Source organism: Etheostoma spectabile, chromosome 12, assembly GCF_008692095.1.
Source record: "Etheostoma spectabile isolate EspeVRDwgs_2016 chromosome 12, UIUC_Espe_1.0, whole genome shotgun sequence".
Classification (NCBI taxonomy): Eukaryota; Metazoa; Chordata; class Actinopteri; order Perciformes; family Percidae; genus Etheostoma; species Etheostoma spectabile.
Window position 1 is genome coordinate 14,410,991 of NC_045744.1, and position 20,935 is coordinate 14,431,925.

General features: G+C 37.9%; 1 protein-coding gene across 1 annotated transcript in view; it reads right to left on the bottom strand.

Annotated features, from left to right (window-relative positions):
• Nucleotides 1-15,148: 15,148 nt before the first annotated feature.
• Nucleotides 15,149-20,935, bottom strand: part of vapal (VAMP (vesicle-associated membrane protein)-associated protein A, like) — a 37,534-nt gene continuing 31,747 nt past the window's right edge. Inside the window, exons 4-7 of the mRNA XM_032530510.1 lie at nucleotides 20,314-20,417; nucleotides 18,924-19,004; nucleotides 17,459-17,638; nucleotides 15,149-16,179 (exon numbers count right to left, since the gene is read on the bottom strand). Coding sequence (XP_032386401.1) covers nucleotides 16,018-16,179; nucleotides 17,459-17,638; nucleotides 18,924-19,004; nucleotides 20,314-20,417 — 527 coding nt within the window. The 3' untranslated portion in view covers nucleotides 15,149-16,017. The remainder of the gene's footprint in view (nucleotides 16,180-17,458; nucleotides 17,639-18,923; nucleotides 19,005-20,313; nucleotides 20,418-20,935) is intronic.

Consider the following 20,935-nt stretch of genomic DNA (forward strand, 5'->3'; position numbering starts at 1 on the left):
GAACCGTACTCCTGGATAGGGGTTGGACTCTGTCCTACTCCGGAGTTGCCCATGGTGTGAAGCGCCGGGCGGGTGTGGGGATACTCACAAGCCCCCGGCTGAGTGCCGCTGCGTTGGAGTTTACCCCGGTGGACGAGAGGGTCCCCTCCCTACGCCTGCGGGTGATGGGGGGGGAAAACTTGTATGCACCAAACAAGAGTTCGGAGTATTCGGCCTTCTTGGAGACCTTGAATGGAGTCCTGTATGGGGCTCCAGTAGGGGACTCCATAGTTCTGCTGGGGGACTTTAACGCACACGTAGGCAATGATGGAGATACTTGGAGAGGCGTGATTGGGAGGAACAGCCTCCCTGATCTGAACCAGAGTGGTTGTCTGCTGTTGGACTTCTGTGCTAGTCATGGATTGTCCATCACAAACACCATGTTCGAACATAGGGATGCTCATAAGTGTACGTGGTACCAGAGCACCCTAGGCCAAAGGTCAATGATCGATTTTATAATCGTTTCATCTGATCTGAGGCCGTATATTTTGGACACTCAGGTGAAGAGAGGGGCAGAGCTGTCAACTTAGGGTCTTAGGTGCCTCAAGGGGCGGTAACCCACGAACACCCTGGTGGACACCGGTGGTCAGGGAAGCCGTCCGACTGAAGAAGGAGTCCTTCCGGGATGTTATCCCGGAGGACTCCGGAGGCAGTTGCAGGGTACCGACGGGCCCGAAGGGCTGCAGCCTCTGCTGTGACAGAGGCAAAGCAGCGGGTGCGGGAGAAGTTTGGAGAAGACATGGAGAAGGACTTTCGGTCGGCACCAAGGTGCTTCTGGAAAACCGTTTGCCACCTCAGGAGGGGGAAGCAAGGAATCATCCAAGCTGTTTACAGTAAGGATGGGACGTTGTTGACCTGAACTGGGGAGGTAATAGAGCGGTGGAAGGAGCACTTTAAGGAACTCCTAAATCCAGCTGACACGCCCTCTGTGGTAGAGGCAGAGCTGGAGGAGGATGGGGGATTGTCGTCAAGTTCCCTAGTGGAGGTCGCTGAGGTAGTCAAACAACTCCACAGCGGCAAAGCCCCAGGGATTGATGAGATCCGTCCAGAAATGCTGAAAGCTCTAGGTGTGGATGGGCTGTCTTGGTTGACACGCCTCTTCAACATTGCGTGGAAGTCTGGAACGGTGCCTAAGGAGTGGCAGACAGGGGTGGTTGTTCCCCTCTTCAAAAAGGGGGACCAGAGGGTGTGTGCCAATTACAGGGGTATCACACTTCTCAGCCTCCCTGGTAAAGTATACTCCAAGGTGCTGGAAAGGAGGGTTCGGCCGATAGTCGAACCTCGGATTGAAGAGGAACAATGCGGATTCCGTCCTGGCCATGGAATAACGGATCAGATCTTCACTCTTGCAAGGATCTTGGAGGGGGCCTGGGAGTATGCCCAACCAGTCTACATGTGTTTTGTGGATCTGGAGAAGGCGCATGACCGGGTCCCCCGGGAGAAATTGTGGGAGGTGCTGCGGGAGTATGGGGTGAGGGGGTCCCTTCTCAGGGCCATCCAATCTCTGTATGACTAAAGCGAGAGCTGTGTCCGGGTTCTCGGCAGTAAGTCGGACTCGTTCCAGGTGAGGGTTGGCCTCCGCCAAGGCTGCGCTTTGTCACCAATCCTGTTTGTAATATATATGGACAGGATATCGAGGCGTAGTCAGGGCGGGGTGGGGTTGCAGTTCGGTGGGCTCGGGATCTCATTGCTGCTTTTAGCAGATGATGTGGTCCTGATGGCATCATCGGTCTGTGACCTTCAGCACTCACTGGATCGGTTCGCAGCCGAGTGTGAAGCGGCTGGGATGAGGATCAGCACCTCTAAATCTGAGGCCATGGTTCTCAGCAGGAAACCGATGGAGTGCTTTCTCCGGGTAGGGAGTGAGTCCTTACCCCAATTGAAGGAGTTTAAGTACCTTGGGGTCTTGTTAGCGAGTGAGGGGACCATGGAGCGTGAGATTGGTCGGAGAATCGGAGCAGCCGGTGCGGTATTACATTCTGTTTATCGCTCCGTTGTGACGAAAAGAGAGCTGAGCCAGAAGGCAAAGCTCTTGATCTACCGGGCAATTTTCGTTCCTACCCTCACCTATGGTCATGAAGGCTGGGTCATGACCGAAAGAACGAGATCAAGGGTACAAGCGGCCGAAATGGGTTTCCCCAGGAGGGTGGCTGGCGTCTCCCTTAGAGATAGGGTGAGAAGCTCAGTCATCCGAGAGGAGCTCGGAGTAGAGCCGCTGCTCCTTCGCGTTGAAAGGAGCCAGTTGAGGTGGTTCGGGCATCTGGTAAGGTCATACAATAGCATAAAGTCATACAATAGTATGTCGAAAAAAAGTAAATATGTTGAAAAAACTTATAGTACGACAAAAGTCATAGTATGTCAAAGTGAAAAAAAGTCATAGTATTGTATGTCAAAAAAGGCATAGTATATGTTGAAAAAAATGGAAGAAGCCATAGTACAGTTTCACAAAACCGTATACAATACAGTATAGTACAAAAAATGGAAAAAGTCCTACTATATAATTGTCAAGAAAGTGGGAAAAAAATTATAGTATGACAAAAAGAAGTGGAAAAAGTCATAACATGTCGAAAAAAGTAATAGTAAATGTCAAAAAGTAATAGTATAGTATGTTTAAAAAGTCAGTATAGTATGACAAAAAAGTGGAAAAAGTCAAAGTATAGTATGTCGAAAAAAGTTTTAGTATAGTATGACAAAAAAAGTTATAGAATAGTATGTCGAAAAAAAGTCATACAATGGTATGTCAAAAAAAGTAATAGTAAAGTATGACGAAACAAGTAATAGGACAATATGTTGAAAAGTCAGTTATGTCGAAAAAATTGAAAAAGTCATACAATAGTATGTCAAAAAAAGTAAGTATGTTGAAAAACTTATAGTACGACAAAAGTCATAGTATAGTACGTCAAAAAAAGTCTGTAATGTCGAAAAAATGGAAAAAAGGTCATACAATAGTATGTCAAAAAAAGTAATATGTCAAACAAACTTATAGTATGACAAAAGTCATAGTATAGTATGTCAAAGTGGAAAAACGTCAGTATTATTTGTCGAAAAAGTCATGGTATAGTATGTCAAAAAAAGTAATAGTAAAGTATTTCAAAAAAGTATGTCGAAAAAGGTATAGTAGATGTTGAAAAAAATTATAGTATGACAAACAATGTCATAGGAAAATGTCATAGTATTGTCTGTTGAAAAAAATTGAAAAAAGTCATAGTATAGCATGTCAAAAAAAGCAATAGTAAATGTCAAAAAAAGTCATAGTATAGCATGTCAAAAGCATGTAATGTAAAAAAAGTCATAGTAGTATGTAAAAACAAAGTATAGAGTAAAAAAGATACAAAGTAATACTATAGTATGTTGAAAAATGTTGTAGTACAGTATGACAAAAAAAGTGGAAAAAAGTGATGGTATAGTATGTCAAAAAACTCATAGTATAGTATGTCAAAAAAGTGGAAAAAAGTCATTGAATAGTACATCAAAAAAGTGGAAAAAATGCAGATAGTATGTTAAAAAAAGTTTTAAAAAGTCATACTATAGTGTCAAAAAAAGTGGAAAAAAGTCGGTATAGTATTTGAAAAAAGTTATAGTATGTCGAAAATAGTCATACTATAGTATGTCAGAAAAGTCATAGTATGTCAACATAATTTGAAAAAAAATCATAGCATAGTATGTTGAAAAAAGTCATTGTATAGAATGTCAATAACAGTAGAAAAAAGTATATTAAGTATATTAAGTCAAAAAAGTGCGAAAAAAAAAAGTATATTATGTCAAAAATGTCATAGCACAGTATGTCACAAAAAGTCATTGTTTACTATGTTGACAAAAGTGGAAAAAGTCATAGAAAAAACTGGATATAGTATAGTATGTCAAAAAAGTCATAATATAGTATGTTAAAAAAAGTAATAGTAAAGTATGTAAAAAAAGGCTTAGTATATGTTGAAAAAAGTGGAAGAAGCCACAAGACAGTATTACAAAACAGTATACACTACAGTATAGTACAGAAAATTGGAAAAAGTCATATAAAAGTATAATTGTCAAAAAAAGTGGGGAAAAAATATAGTATAGTATAGTATGTCAAAAAAGTCATAATATAGTATGTTAAAAAATCAAATGATAGTATAGTATGTTGAAAAAAGTGGAAAAAGTCAATGTAGTTTATTGAAAAAAGTGGTGAAAAAGGTCATGGTATAGAATGTCAAAAAAAGTGGTGAAAAGGTCACAGTGTAGAATGTCAAAAAAAGTGGAAAAAAGTCATATTATAGTGTTTGAAAAAAGTTATAGTATGTCAAAACAAGGTGGAAACAAGTCAGAAAAAATTAGAAAAAAGTAAAAGCATAGTTTGTTGAAAACAGTCATACCATAGTACGTCAAAAAAGGCAAAAGCATAGTATGTCAAAAAGAATCATACTATAGTATGTTGATAACAGTGTAAAAAAAAGTCCAAGTATATTATGTCAAAAAAAGTGAAAACAAGTCCAAGTATTATGTAAAATAAAGTGGAAAAAAGTCCTTGTACAGTATGTCAAAAAAGGCATAGTATAGTATGTTGAAGTCATTGTTTAGTATGTCGACAAAAGTGTAAAAAAGTCAGTATAGTATGTTGAAAAATGTGGTGAAAAAAATTGTATAGAAGTTGAAAAAAGTTGAAAAAAGTCATACTATACTAGTGGTGTAGTGGCGAGAATTTTGTTGAAATGTCGAGAATAAAGTCAACAGGACGAAACTGTCAAACTACCCAAGCTGCGTTTCTACATTGCCACTCAGCCAAAACCACAAGTAAGTGAAGATGCATCTACTACTGAGTCTGAACACAACGATGAATCTAGCTTTGAGGACCAGGAGGAAATTATTGAATATTCCCCAGTTGCCACAGGTCACCTCACAGATTACCCAGTGGTCTCAGAGATCAATTTTATTGTACCAGAGATATTGCAGGAGGAGGCAGTTGTTCAAGATGTAACATATATCTCCGACCCTGAAATTACAATTTGTCCACACACAGAGGCTGAATTTGATCAAGATGACACACTGATTTATCAGCCTGAAAAAAACAGACCATGCACCTCAAACAAAATTGATTACTATACACCATGCAAATTGCTTCAATGACATGATTGAAGCATTTCTGACCCAGAGACTAACCAGACCACTGGCAGTGAGACGATTACTCCCAGATAATTCCGAGGATGCTGGTAGTGGAACAAGGGGTTCTGAGAGATGTCTTCAGTGCATTTTGGCATGAATTCTATGATCGTTGCACACTCGGGACAACAACGAAAGTACCCTTTATCGGACACAATTTCAAGACTGACACATGGAAAGCCATCGGCAGAATCTTATTGAGAGGATACCAAGACTGCCACTACCAAGCTTGCGCTCCCTTTTGTTGAGGTGATGTTATTTGGTTATTTATACAGTGATCTGACAAAGCCTTTCTTTAGTTTGTGAGCTGCCAAGACCGAGAAATCCTCAGGCAAGCCTTGCAAGATTTCTCTTCTGTTGAATCTGATGACCGGTTGGAACTACAAATATAGAAGAAAACCCTCAGCAGACACCCTTCCACTAATTCTGATGGAGATTTCCCACAAATAACTTGTTCAAAAGCCTATGTATGTTATTGATTGTTGGAGGGAGATCACACACAATGAGTGTGAATTATGAAAAGCTGTCAGAGATGTATGCTGATCTTCAACCAACAGCTAAGAAGGTGTTAAGGCCGTTGAAGTTCCCTGCAGATGTGAGGGTAAAGAAAAAAGAGATTGAACATCATCGCAGAAGGTATATCAGGGAACTGGACGAAGAAAAACTTCTGCAAAGGGTCCGATTTGATTGTGTCAGACACCGTCACTGCTGAATTTACAGAAATGACGGATTTCACAAGACAGCCCATTGGACGGACATGTCGAATGTTCCTACAGCTACCTGACTGCTGTGAAAATTTCCCTGACTGTCGTGCTGAATTCAATGAAGTCCTTGAGAGCAACATCTGGGTATGGGACATTGTGTAGTACAATATGTGGCCCCTCAAACATAATTGTGGCCATGCTGTTGCCAAGCCAAGGTTTCTAGATAAAAAAAATAAAAGCTGCTACTCTTACCTTGAAAGCCTTTCAAGCCGCAGTTTGTCTTCAGTTCTCCTGCATTCATGCAATAACTAAGGGCCCTATGATTTTTGCAAATGTCAGATGTTATGACTGTTTATCAGGAACCTGTACTTCACTACTTCTTCAAGTGCAGTTTTCACAAACTGTCTTCTAAGTTAACAATAATTGCATATTTGTCTTTTTGTATTGACAATTTGAGGAAGTTTAAATTAGGGTTTCTTACAATAAGCCCCACCAGGCCCAGGAGCAGCCAGCTAACACCAGGCCCAGGACAGCGTAACCAGCCAGGACAGCCATCTACACCAGGCCAGGCAGCCATACCCAGGCCAAGGAGCAGCCATCTACCACCAGGCTCAGAGCGCCATATCTCCACCAGACTCCATCTGAACAAGTTTAAAAAACAGGTGGGCTAACAAGTCTAAAAAATGCCTCTAAAAAAAGAGGCTAAACAGGAAGATGAAATGGGGACAATCGTGAAAATGAACTGCTGCAGCAACAAAAAGCAATGTTACCGCCACTACTGGAACAACAACACAGCAATTTCAAAGGCTTGTCAAGCTAATAATGACTCCACCAACACTGGACTGGATCAAAAACCCAAAGGAACTACAAGAAATAAAAAAACCAGCCTGCATACACACAAAAAGAAGTGGATGACATTCAATTGAGACAGCAAATGAAGGAACGTAGCACCTCGATGCAACATATTTTAAAGTCTGTGACAGCTTGCTGGCTGTCACGGACAAAGGGAGTATCTGGAAAGCCAATCCAGTCAAAATAACCTGGTATTTGACGGGATACAGGAGTCACAGGGAGAAACCGGGTCAGGACGGGGGGAAAAGGGTTTAAAACAAGTTGTGAAGGAAAAATTACAGCTGTAACGCGGGGGGTGGAGGTGAAGAGGGCCCACCGCACAGGAAAACCCGGGAGGAGACCGCCCGAGGGAAATTTGTGGAAAATTTCCCTAAGGCACAAGGACAGAACGAAGTACTACAAAGAACGAAATCTGAAAGTTCCAGAATAAATAAACGAAGACTTCACGGAGGCAACAAAAGGGAAAAAGGAAAGAACTCATGGGATTTAAGAGCGGCGAGAAAAAAGGGGGGACATTGCTTATTTACGACAGGAAAAAACTGTCATTCATCCCCGGTCCAGCACACCAAAAAAACCCAAAGGGCCCAGCTAACTTTAAATACAAAAACAGGTAGGCCTATGAAATTTTGAAACTTTTATCTCACTATGTCACAAAATATAATTCACACACATACGGAGATAGCCATCATCTACAAAGTTGGTTGAATATGAGCACCTGGAACTGAACCCCTTCCAGTACATGAACATCACTCACTGGATATGGAAAATTACATTGATCCTGAGAACAATTTCTTTGCTAACATAAACAACAACTGCAACTATTACACTGATGAACAATTTAATAGGTCAATAAAAGGGACCGAACGCAATTATCCATTATCCACTTAACAGCAGAAGTCTGTAGGGCCACTTTTCACAGTATCAAACACTATCTAAAGCAATTGAAACAGCACTTTAACAAAATTTGCAATAACAGAATTTGGATAAACAGTGAAAAAGAATCGATTTTGGAATTTGGAAGGATTGAAATGTTTTCTATAAACCCTAGTAAACAAGAGTGGGGGTGGTGTGATACAATGTGGATAGGGGTTTTAAAATTTACAAGGGGGTGGAAAAAATGTCAGTGGTGGTGAATTAATTTTTTGGGAATGTGTCACTATAGAAAAGTATGGAAAAAAGAAAAATATTATTGTAAGTTGCATATACGGGTCACCAGGTTCGAATATTTACACTTTTAAGGATTTCCTGGATGAAGAGACTTTACAAAAAATAGTCAAAACGTTATGTTCATCTGTGGGGACTTCAATATGACTTGTAAATCCAAATAACCATAAATGACAGAGGAATTTTTCAACACTGTGTTTAGTCTAGGCCTCAATCCCAAAAAATTTCCAGACCAGCCAAATTAAATTCTCACTGTGCAACATAATAGACAAGATTATACAAACAGCTACATAACATACAGTGAGTGGATTACTAATAAACGAATCAGTGACCCCCCTACCAAAATTTGCAGTTTGACTGGGAGTTATTGATAGTACACCAGGACCAGGAAGGACCCAACACATTTACACAATGACCGGACACAGAAACCAAGAAAACATCAATACTTTAAAGAGGACTTAATGAAGCAAGATGGGGTTAAAGTGTACGTGAATAAGTGAAGAAGTTATGATTTCTTGGCTCTTGTAAAATCACTTTTTGAAAAAAAACTGTCCCCTAGTAAAGAAAAAGGTAAACAGAAATCTGATGATAAACCGGGCTAACTAACAGAATATTAAATGCATGTAAAAAGAAAAATTATTATATAGAGAGTTTTTAAAGAACAGGACAAAGATGCAGAACATAAAATACAAAGGGATACCAAAAACAAACTGACCAGAATCATGAAAAATATTATGGTAAATTACTAGAGGACAACGAAGTAATACAAAAAAACACCTGGAAGGTACTGAATGAAATTACAAGAATAATAAGGCACTAAAATTTCCTGACAAAACCAATAGAGGTAAGGATATGAACTTAGCTGCAAATGAATTTTAAAGATTATTTTGGTTTGGGGTAGGCCCAGGTTTAGCTGAGGAGTTTTCAAAGACTGTCAGTATGATGATGTTTTTAAGCAAGAATGTAAATATTAAAGAATCTATGTTGTTAAGGGAAACTGATGAAAAAAAATTATTGAGATCGTCAACAAATTTAAGAGTAAAAAGCCCCTGACTGGGAAAAGGTATTGACATTTATGGTCAAAAGTATATTGGCTGTGTTGCCAAAACCCCTAACGCATGTATGTAATCAATCTCTGAAAACTGGAGTCTTTCCAGATAAAATGAAAATGGCAAAGGTGATACCAATATACAAGGCTGGTGGAAAAAAATACACTTTCAAACTATAGACCTGTTTCACTGCTCTCCCAATTCTCAAAAATACTAGAAAAAAAATATTTTTTACAAGGATTGATAGCTCATTACTAAACATAATATCTTTGTGATCAGCAATATGGTTTCAGGGCTAAGAGGACAAATAACATGCAATTATACAATTTGCAGAAGAAATAACAACGCAATAGAACAAGAAAAATATGCAGTGGGGATATTCTGGATCTTTAAAAAGGCATTTATACAGTAGACCACAATTTACTGATCATGAAATTACGCAAATATGGAATTAGGGGGACTGCACTTTCATGGTTTAAAAAGCTACTTACAGAACAGAACACATATGTTGAATGCAAAACCATAAATCAAAGATAAAGAAAAAACACCTGTGGGGTCCCCCAGGGGTCAGTGTTGGGGCCATTGTTTTTTTAACTTGTAATAAATAATATATGGGAAGTGTCAAAAACACTGACAACCATTTTATTTGCTGATGTATACTTTAATCTGTTCTGGGGAAAATTTGGAACAACTCTTGGATTCAGCAGAAAATAAATTAAAAAAGTGAAGAGCTGGTTTTATGCTAATAACTAACACTAAACTTAAGGTAAAACTAAATTTATAATTTTGTTTAAACGTGACAAACTTACACAAAAAACTTATGATAAAAGATATTGAATTGAAAGAGTAAAAGAACTTAATTTGGGCGTCATGAATGACGAAAAATTATGTTGGAAGCCACATATACGCTATATTAATGGTAAAAATCTAAATCAATTGCTAACTGTATAAAACCAATTATTTACTAAATTAACGCCATTATATATGGTATGTTCCTTCATACTTCCATACATTATATGTTTGGAGATATGGGGAAACCCCTTACAAAAACCAACACGGAACCCATATTTTTTCTTCAAAAGTGAGCCTTAAGAATTGTAAATAAAACCACTATAGAGCACCAACTAAACCACTGTTTATTAAATTAAAAGCACTAAAATTCAGAGATATTGTTGACTTTAAAACTGCACAAATTATGTACAAAATAAATAATCATCAGCTGTCGAACAGTGTCCAAGGGATGTTCCAAATAAGAGAGAGCAAACATCATTTAAGAGGAATTTTAGTATATAAAACGAAACCTATAAGAACAATTGCTAAATATCACTGCATCACAATTAAAGGAGTTATGGAACAGCTGCAGTGAAGAGATGAAATCATCTATAACAATGAGCAATTTCAAGAGATTATTTAAAATTAATATATTAAAGGGATACGAAAAGGACTTAAAGTGATGGTATTGTAGTAGACTGTGTGGTTTCTTGGCATCTATATGCTGGTATGTCTATATACTGATATATTTATATACCAATACCTCCATATACTGGTGTGTTTATATGCTGGTATGTCCATATGCAAATATATCTATATACTAGCATGTCTATATACTAAGTCTAGTATGGCTGTGTCATGTAATCTGCTATAGATAGATACATGTATATAAATCTTTTATTTTAATGTTGCTGGTTTTTTGTTTTGTTTTTTATGTTCAAAAACTATAAATGTTCAAATAAACTATAAACTAAAAACTAAATAAGTAGATAGTGGAAATGGAATTTTAGGTTAATTATTTCATTTATTATTTTTGTGTCTAATTAAAAATACATCTTGTGGTTGCAGCTCTTCGTGCACACAGGCCCTTCGAATTCATGCCATAATTATTTCACTACAATAAGGAACTTGAACTGGTTGTGCAAATTGTTTTTAAATTAAAAAACGGTTTCTTATGATTATATATATACTTTATTTCATTTTGTAAAACATGGAAAGCATGTCACAGGTTAGCTATGTGACTACCCTTCAAATGTTGTGTGATTAAGGTGATTTGTATTTTTTATTTCACTGTTTTACAAGATAAGACACAATATGTCCAACAAGAGGAAGTGAAGACACATCTGATTTTACTAATAAAGCCAAGCAATAAGGAATTACTTGTGAGTGTTCTGTGTGTGCAGTTTCTATCCCCCAAAAGTGGAGCACGTGAAAAAAATTATTATGATTTGACTTTAAAAGTGCACCTATTTCATTTGTGTATGCTGATAATTTATTAACTAAGTTAAGATTCAAAAGTGCCAATCACATTTACACCATTTCTAGTGTAACATTTGAGTTTAACAGGTTAATGCTGTAATCTATAAAGCACTTGGTTAATTTGGTGATAAATGAGGTACACATTGGTATTAACAATACAACACAACTTTTAATGTTATGTACAATACATTTAGCCCATTGTTATAGACAATGTTATTGGCAATAATTGAATTGATACCATTAAATAACTCTCATGTTTGACATTCCAACAAAAGTAAATTCAAGATGGTAGTTTCCAAGACAGACATTATATGTAGATATACAGTAGATTGCTCATTCTAAAGTAACAAAACCAGCTTTCAGGTGATACATTAGTGAAAACATAGTTATTAATCTTCAATATCTTTGAATAGATCCTCCTAAACTCACTGCCAGGTAGCTGGTGAAAATACAGAATGTATTTTCGGAATGAAATCTAAGGTTCAAAAGTGAGGATACTCATTAGATGCCATTCAAACTACATGCATAGGTCCATCACACATGCTACACGAAGGCTATACTGGCACGAGAGTGCTTATCGCTGTGCATAATCACTGAAAGGTTTCCAAGTGGGTGGAGATGGTCTTGGACATCACTGCATGGTACTTAAGTGCAGGTCTAAATCAGGCCCTATGAGGTAGCTTTATTTCAATTCTCAGTAAGGTGTACAGTTGAGCAGCAGAAAATGCATCTCTGGGAGCATCCCATCCTTTTTCCTGCATCAGAAGACAGCAGAGATCAAATATGGTTTCATCACATGGGTATTGGCTTTTGGGGGTGCACTCTTCCTCCATGTCAAATGTCTTGAGATTGTCCTCAGCGCCATACATCTTTGAAAGTGTGCACATTAAAATAGGGCAAACTCCTATCACACCATGGCCTGGCTTTACTCTGGTGTGTAAATCCCAGGTTGTCACAACTTCATCAAGTTCATCCTGCATAAAAAAAACAGACATAACCTGAGGTTTTATTCATTATACAAGGTTGCTTACATGAGATATACAGTATGTATGTTTCATTTGTTGGAGGCATATTTAGGATTGATATATTATTAATTATAAACTATATAGCCCACTGGCAGGCATACTGTGTGCCAGTGCTCTCCAAGCTAATACCTTAAAATATATATAAAACAATATTGAATAATACTATCTAAGCATTGTTTTCACCTGTTTCCTAACATATAGGCCTAATGATTATCTACCTCGTTAGTGTTCTGAATGTTGAGTGTTGAATCCACTCCTTTGTGTGAGTATCAATGCGTGACTTTCACAGTCAAATTGGCTTCCAACTGGGGGGTGGGTGGTCGTGGGCTTCCAGGCCTACCTCAACAAGGTTTAGGAAGCAGAATTGGACAAGACTTCTATCCAACAAATCACCGGGAAAATGTCCATCGTATTGGAGGGTTTGGAGAAGGTCCGCTGATTTGCGGTGCTGCGTCCATAGATGAAACTTCGGTCTCCTGCAGAACTATCGGTGTTTTCGACATGCCCATTCTCGGTGCCTCTGTCAGCGCGCAGTCGCTGCGGCCATCCTTCCAAGCGCGCAATGGATGTGATGAAGTAGTCTGCTATTACTTTTGGGTCGTTTGTTGTGTAGGCTTCTATCCACACAATGTAGCGACTAAAACCATTGATGCAACTATTGATGTCAATGCCGTATGTCTTCAGCTTGTTGTACGAATCCACTATAGCGCGTTGGGACCTTAGTTGTGGTAGTGCCTGCGCCTCAGACGCCGCGTTCGCCTGAGCTCCTCTCCTTCAGGATCAAACAAGATGATCATTTGTCTCATTGTGTCTTGTGATACAACATATCCTCTCAGTATGTCGTAAAAATGTCAAAAAAATGCATAGTATGGTATGCCATAAAAATGTCATTGAAAGTCATAGTACGTCAAAAATGTCATGTCCATGTTGTAAAAACGTCAAAAAAATTCAGTTTACCATGTTGTAAAAATGTCAAAAAAAAGTCATACTGTCATTGAAATGTCAAGTAAGTATAGTGACTCAAAGATTTTACTTAAATTATCATAGTACAGTAATTTATAAAATGTAAAAAAAAAGTGTCATAGTATGTCATAGATATAAAAACAAATTTAAAAAAATTGTATGGTAGGTCATAAATATTGCAAAAAAAATGAATGTCATAAGGCATATGTCGGGAAAATGTACAAAAAGTCACAGTATCATGAATTTCAAGTCAGTATATATATATATATATATATATACACTATGATGTATGTCAGAAATTTAAAAAAAAAATAGGAGTCATTAAAAAAAAAGAATCAAAAGCCATAGTATGGTATATCATTAAAATGTCAAAAAGTCATATTGTAAGTCATAACAATTTCATAAGATTCATAGCATAGTATCACATAAAAATGTTAAGAATGTTAATTAAAAGTCATAGGAAGGTGTTATTGAAATAAAATTTAAAAAAAATCATAGAACGTCAAAAAAGTAAAAAAAAAAAAAAAAAAATTGTGTAGTATTTCATTTGTCAATGTCATGAAAACTCATTTTAGTTTGTTATAAACTAGAAATATCTCCTTGCGGTTGTATGCCTGCGCCAACCAGTCAAGTTGCAGTTTACCTCCATGACTGTCCAAACTCAAAATATATGTAGTGAAGACTTTGAAGCAATTTATTACTAAGTGTTATTTTTTCCCCTCACACACACACCAATTCAGTATCCGACGCAATGTAAACTATGGTCACATTCTCCCCTTCTGCTCCTATTGTGAGTTATGGTGTTGAATAACGACATGTGGCCCCTGCTGTCTGGTCACATAGTGGCTTTATGGAGAGCACTTAGCAGCTTTAGGTAATGTTACACAAGTGAGCTTGTGAACAGGTTGTCGGTTCATCTCCCAAAATGGCATGATAAATCTGGGAGGGGAAGAGTAAAACTGAAGTGCTCTTGAGTAAGGTCCTTAACCCCAACGGCTCCAGTAGCCAGCAGATCAGACTGTGGTTGTACTGGACAGCTTCCAGGTGTTAATCTCTAATTGTCTAAATAGATCAGGGCTTTCCTGAGAAAGAGAAAAAAAAAAGAGCACTGCTCTCAGTGCAACTCCTCCATGAATATATGAAGGTGAAAACAATAAAAATCCTGATGCAAGACCTGGTCATCTAATCACAGCGCCTTGGTCGCCTCATAGTTACAATAAAAGCATAATGCCGTATTCTCTCTCTCGCTCTTCTGCCAAGACTGGAAGAAACTGAATAAAAACAGCGGTCTTTTCCCACGCTACCCTGTCCTCCAGGAGTCAGTATGAATCAAAATACTTTACGCTTTAATTAAAAGATTGCAGGTTACACTTTTGGCAAAAAAAAGCATCTTGTAAAGAAAGTTCTGTATTTTAGCCCTCATGCTGAAAGGAGTTAAGTTTGGGGCCAAATGACCACTGCAGATGCCATCCAGAATGCTATATTGTACCAAATTACCTTGGCAGAACAACCTCGAAAATACTAAGAAACAACCCCTATTTTGTGCATGATGATACCATTAAAATATATAAGGATAATGTAGGAGTCCTGTCCCTTCATAACTAAATTCAATAATCGTAGAATTCAAGAGATCCAAACTCCTCAAATAGTCCGGTTAGTAAACAAAGAATAGTTTAACAGTTTACAAAATGTTCTTCAATTCAAGCTCATAACCAAGCAGATGCCTGAGGTTTCTAGTTCGGTGACCCTTAGCATCTATTAACTGAAAGCCAATATTAGCTGAAGTGTAATTAAAACACATGGTTAGCTCACACACTGTACTTTGTCCTCGGCTTGTAACAAGAAATAAAATGTCTTCAACACAAAATGTTGGCGGCAATACTGATAGAAAACCATTTAATGGCATCAAATAATGAATATTTAAGGGCGTATCATTAAGGGGGGGGGACATAGGAAGAGACGGCTATCAAAACCACATTTTTTTCATTTTTATTTCTTCAATGCTTAATACCATGGAACAGGATTTTAAGAATGGAGACCTTATTTCAGTCAATATTTGCCTCAGAAGGAATATATGATTTGTATAATAATAATAATAATAATAATAATAATAATAATAATAATATATAAAGTCTGCATTGGTGTTGTGAGAAAAAGGAAAGGACAGAAATGTACAAGAAGGAGGCACCTATATTATCCCCAGCTGGACCTGTACATTCCAAGACAAGAAGTAGAACTTACAAATTGAACAAATTTACTTCAGAGGCAATCCAGCAACAGGTAGCAATGTCTTTTTGATGGAAGTTCTTTCCTTTAAAAGGATTTAAAACATTTACAAGACACCTAACATTCCATTTCAATTCCTATTAAAAACAACGGAGAAGAAAGAAGAGAGAGAGCAAGCGACCGAGCGAGCAAGAGAGATAGCGAGAGAGAGAGCGCGAGAGAGCGAGAGAGAGAGAGCGAGAGCAAGAGAGAGCTTTAATCGGACTGCCTTTTGCCCATGGTTCACTCTAGGTGCATTTTCCATGTTGATCGTATACAACTTTCCTTGTTCCATCACATTACCTGTAGAATCCCGCCATCAAAAAACAGAAAACAAAAAAAAAGGGAGCAATCACTTTTTTGTCGCCTTCCTTTTCTTAACTCTGTGTGAACTAACCGTGTAAGATTGTAAAAAGGCAACGCCTTTGAATGATGCTGTACAGATGTGTTCACTGTAGGCCACACTACCAATGATATGGCAAAGTCAACACAAAGACTTCTCGGTTTTTCCAGGCCTGTTTTATTCCGGAGCCGGGGCAGGGGGGATACGGCTGGCATGCATCTCCCAGTCTACAAGATGAACTTCCCTAGGAAGAATCCGATGAAGATGGCTGCTATGACGACGAGGAGGGAGGGCAGGGAGGCGGTGCTGGCTTCTCGGCCGAGGAGGCTAGTTGAGTTTGATGTCATGTGGTCTGAGCGAGGTACCTTTCTCATTCTCATACCATCATCCTGTAACGAAGGAAGAGGAGCAGAAAAACGTCAACAGATCTGTACAATACATGGTATGTTAACAAGCATTAATGAAGCCACTTTTTCTTGGAATCCATTGGTTGGAATCAAATGTGTCCCAATGACCCAAAACCATTAATGCATATTTAACCACGATATCTACATTTGATTTTACGTTCATAAACCTTGTTTTAGATTTAGATTTAGAAGTCAAACAATGATCTTTCAAGTAAATGGTATTCCCTCTTCATTTTTGTACTTTGCTTTTGTGTACTATTAAACAAAAGTTTCATCGGATACTTTTTTTATGTTTGAAATATGAATTTGAGAGCCATTTTTGGGGAGCTCAAGTCAACAAAGATTTAGATCACAACAAGTATGATTAAAAGTCAGTAAAATCTATTGTTCTTGATGTTTTGGGTAACATGTATTTGATGGCCATTTGTACCGTGCATGTACTGTACCTTGACGTTTAACACTGTAGACTCTTTAGTTGGCTTTTAAGGGGAATCGCTTGTTACAGGGCTTTCTGTAAATTTGTGTGTATTACTTATTACATGTGAGGCAGTTGGACAAAGGCTGCTCTGGTACATTACATAGTAATAGTTGTTTCTCTTGAAATATCAAGCTGGTCTGGTTCCATTGTTTGACAAATATAGTGAGAGTCAGACCTATGTAAAATTGTCTCTCTTTGATTGCAAAAATGCATATTAATGCTAGGTATAAATACCCACAGAAAGCACTGCCATAGCAATCTATTTAGGATCGGCTGGTCTAGCACGCATTGTAATTGACCTCAAACAGGTATAAATGCAATCTGTACAATTTGGCCATATTCTAAAGATAAAATCTGGCCAAATATTAAAAAGGACACACAACTTAGCACAAGAAACTTAGCACAACAGGCTAAAGTCAGTTTTCTGACCATTACGATTCACTCCAAGTTTGCTAAAACATGATCCATTAATTCATGTTTGGTTTTAGTTTTAATCTTTGCAAAATACATTACACTGAAAACCACAATAGGCCTTTCAAATAGAAGAGATTTTGACTTGTCATAGAAGAAAAAGCACAGGTGTACATAATGAAATTAATGATGGATGATTTGCATTTAGCTGCTTTGATTTCAGGCTCCTGGTGCATGCCGGCTCACTGCCCCTGTGTCTGTAGTAACACCTGTTGTTTTTCCTACTATGACAATCAAAATGTCTGCTGTGAGAAAGAAAAATCAAAATATTTTACCATGTTATGAATATAATAATTTATCAACACATCTAACCTTTAATTGCCGGTTCTCATCGGCCAGCTTGTTCATCTCAGTTTGCAACCTCTTGCACTTTTCCAGCACTTTCTTCATCTCTGTATCGTCCATTGAGGCAGTGAGAGGCACCGTTGCTGCTGAGGAGTCGCCCTTTGCAGAGTTCGTCACTGGGGCTGCTTTGGTCGCCTCCACATCATTCTACCCAACAAGTAAAGGGAGAGAACCACTGAAGTGAAATCCAGCGTGTCCTGAGCTAAGTGGGGAGGTTAGCCTCCAGACGGGAGCCTGTGCCAAAGAAAGGCAGCTATGTCCGAGGCCCAGAAGCTCACAGTGCCAGATCAAAGAGACCAGGGAGGAAATGCGTACCTCCAGACGTCATGTTTGATGTGGCTTTGTTTTGTGGGACAGACAACATGACAGCATGGGGAAATGAGGGGCTTTGTAATGGAAATACAACTGTATTTTAGCTGAGGGTTGACAATCAATATCCAGACCGGATATGATGTTAATATCCCTTGTGCCAAAATCCAAGGCAAATATTTACATAAAGTCGAACAAGGCTCAGGTCATTTGTGGGCCAAATTACACTAAATAAGTGCTACAGCAAACAACAGGATGTCCAATCATAAAGCATTGACCTTTCATGTGTCATACAGTAGAGTTGATGTGGGCCTGTACCTGGGTTATCAAGTGGGAACCCTCTGTTCATTAGTCGTTTTATTTTCAGTAAGGCTCCTCAAACGTATGCATTAATTAAGTCCTTGGTGTGCTCTCAGTACTTGACAGTTTTTGACACTACAAAAATGTAGCATTTGATATTTGTCCCAGTTGCTACCAACTCCCTTTATCGACCTGAGAAGCATCTAGACTGCTCTGTGCCACCCCTGACACACCTGGAGTTGATTTATGACACATGACAGCATGACACAACTAAGTATTTCAGATGAGGTTCGCCAAGCTCAGCTAATAATTTATTGAGTGTAAAGAATTTTTGGAGGCGCCCTTCAAACACACCCAAGGTCAACCTCATCATTATTATTTAAATGTAAAGAGTAAGCAAGATAAAGATTGTTGGGTTTCTGTAAATAACATCACAGAGTAGGGTCTAGACCTGCTCATTTATGAAAAGCGCAATGAAATAACTGTTGTTGTGATTTGGCGCAAATAAATTGAAGTGAATTGAATAAAAGCACAGAGGAGGGGAGAAGAAAATCAGAAGTTAATGGGGTTTTTTTGTATGATTTTGCACCTGGCACAGGGTGTCTGGGCCAGTGTTTCCATTTGAACAGCATTCTCTACTTATTTGACAATATAGCTGTAACGTTTTTCCCTAAGTTCTTGACTCAAAAGAAAGCTATGGCATTCTGGAAATTTTAGAAAGTTAAGCATTTAACAAAAGTCTTCGTTGAGAAAAATCATACGCCCGTTATGATTTAAATGATGTGGAAATAAGCTGTTTCTAACATGCGGCAGCACTTCTTACCACTTTATCGTTTTCAGAAGGCAGCTCGAAGACACATCTCAGTTTGGAATCCATGAGATCATCGGGTTTTGCATCTTTCCACTGTTGAAGATGAAAAATGGGCCTGTTATTCATCAACTTAAACTGCTAGCAGCTGGATTCCACACATATACACACACACACACACACACAAACACACACGCAATGCAGCCTTGACTTTATGGACATTTAATAAAACATGCACAGCTTAATTTAAAAAACAGTTATAACCGCCATCTTGTTTTCTTTTGGACGGTCACAAGTGTTCATTTGTCCATTGCTTTTGGATGTGCATTTTAAGAATGACAAAGTTCTATAAAGTCAGCGCCTTAACTCATTTGTTTTGTGATTTTTATAGACTCAACAACAAGGTGCTTGTAATAAAAAGTGCTCATAAAGCACAGATTTGCTTAATGGTTGAGTAAAAAAAATGATCGGTGTCTCAAGTGAAAGGTAACACAGAGTAATGCCATGGACAAAACAGAAACTTTAGATTCCAGTTTACATAGCAGGACCATTCAAACCTTTGTTCCTCTACACTTCATGGATTTTGCTTCTCATTCAAGACAAGCCAGCTCATGAACATGACTTCAGGGTATGTGACTGTTTTACTGACTAAGTCTTTGCTGTCCTCTGGTGGACAACTGAGAATGTATCACTTCTCGATTTGTTTAATGTGACCCTTTCCAAGAGCACAGAGCTTTAAATGGCAAGTAACTCAATAAAACATTGATGAGGTTTTTGTGGGATTTTCAGTGTAAACAATTAGTCTTTTTTATTGTTTAAAGAGAGCCCAGCATAATTAGGAACTTATTTACGTTCCACCCCATTTTGCAGTTTACTTTCTGTAAAGTAAAGAATACTCTGAGCTGTCCTAACTGCAAGAAGACCTAGTTTACAGTAAACGGTGTTGGACAGTGACTTCTTGCAGCAGGACACAAAATATCTTTTGGACACATGGGACGTCTCAAATTCAGGTGGAAATCTTTTTTTTTTTTTTTTTAATCTACTCTTAAATAATCTGATAAAAGCGAAGAATCTTTTGTTTGGACAATTGTGTTTAAATTGAGACTAGTTTAGGTTATTTGTTTTGCAAAGTAATAAAGCATTATTGTGAGAACCAACACAAATAATCCAAAGAAGCCTAGTTTCTAACAGGAGATATAAAAGTAACACCAGTATGGAAGAAAACATTTGTGCTGAGCTCCAACATAAACGCATCCTTATTTCTTACGGTGCGTAGATTTCCAAACATTAAAATGGCTAGTGATACAAATGTAGGTGTTTAGCTATACATCTTTTTTAAACATCTTTGATAAAAGTCTCAAAAGTAAATAAAAAAAATAAAAAATAAATAAAAAAAATCACTCACCAATGAATCCATGTCTGAAACATTTGATGGGGCAAAAATCGTCTGCACCATGAATTTGTGTTTACTTTTCTCATTGGGGTCATAGTCAAAGGGCTGTAGCATAACTGTAGATGAAAGATGAACAATGTTAAAACATTTGAGCAAAGAATTCTCGGTACAGAAAATGATAGTTAAATATTCAGCATAATAAACATATTCTAAGCAACAGCACTCTGCCATGTTAAAAGTCTAATTTGCCCAAATTAAAAGAGATGTACCTTTCAGCAAGCCAAAAATTAACAAATGTTCTTCATGTAATGTGGTATCTCAAATTAGTACATTCATCCCACACTGAAGATTAAAGGCTTCCGATCAACATCATGTCGTTGTCTTTTTCTTTAAATAAAGTTAATTCTATCATTTCCTAGCCAATTTAAAGAAGAGGTTTATTTTCCAAATTTATTTCTGTGAATATAAATCTTCAATGTCATTGTCCACTTAAGTCATCCTCCGTGCAAAATTTAAATATAATCCAACAATCTCTCCTGTGTAGCCTAGATGGAAGGCTGCTCCTAGTTGAAATGTCACTTATACATGTAATGTACAATTGGAATAGGTTTTCAAAGCAGCTGCTTAATCACTA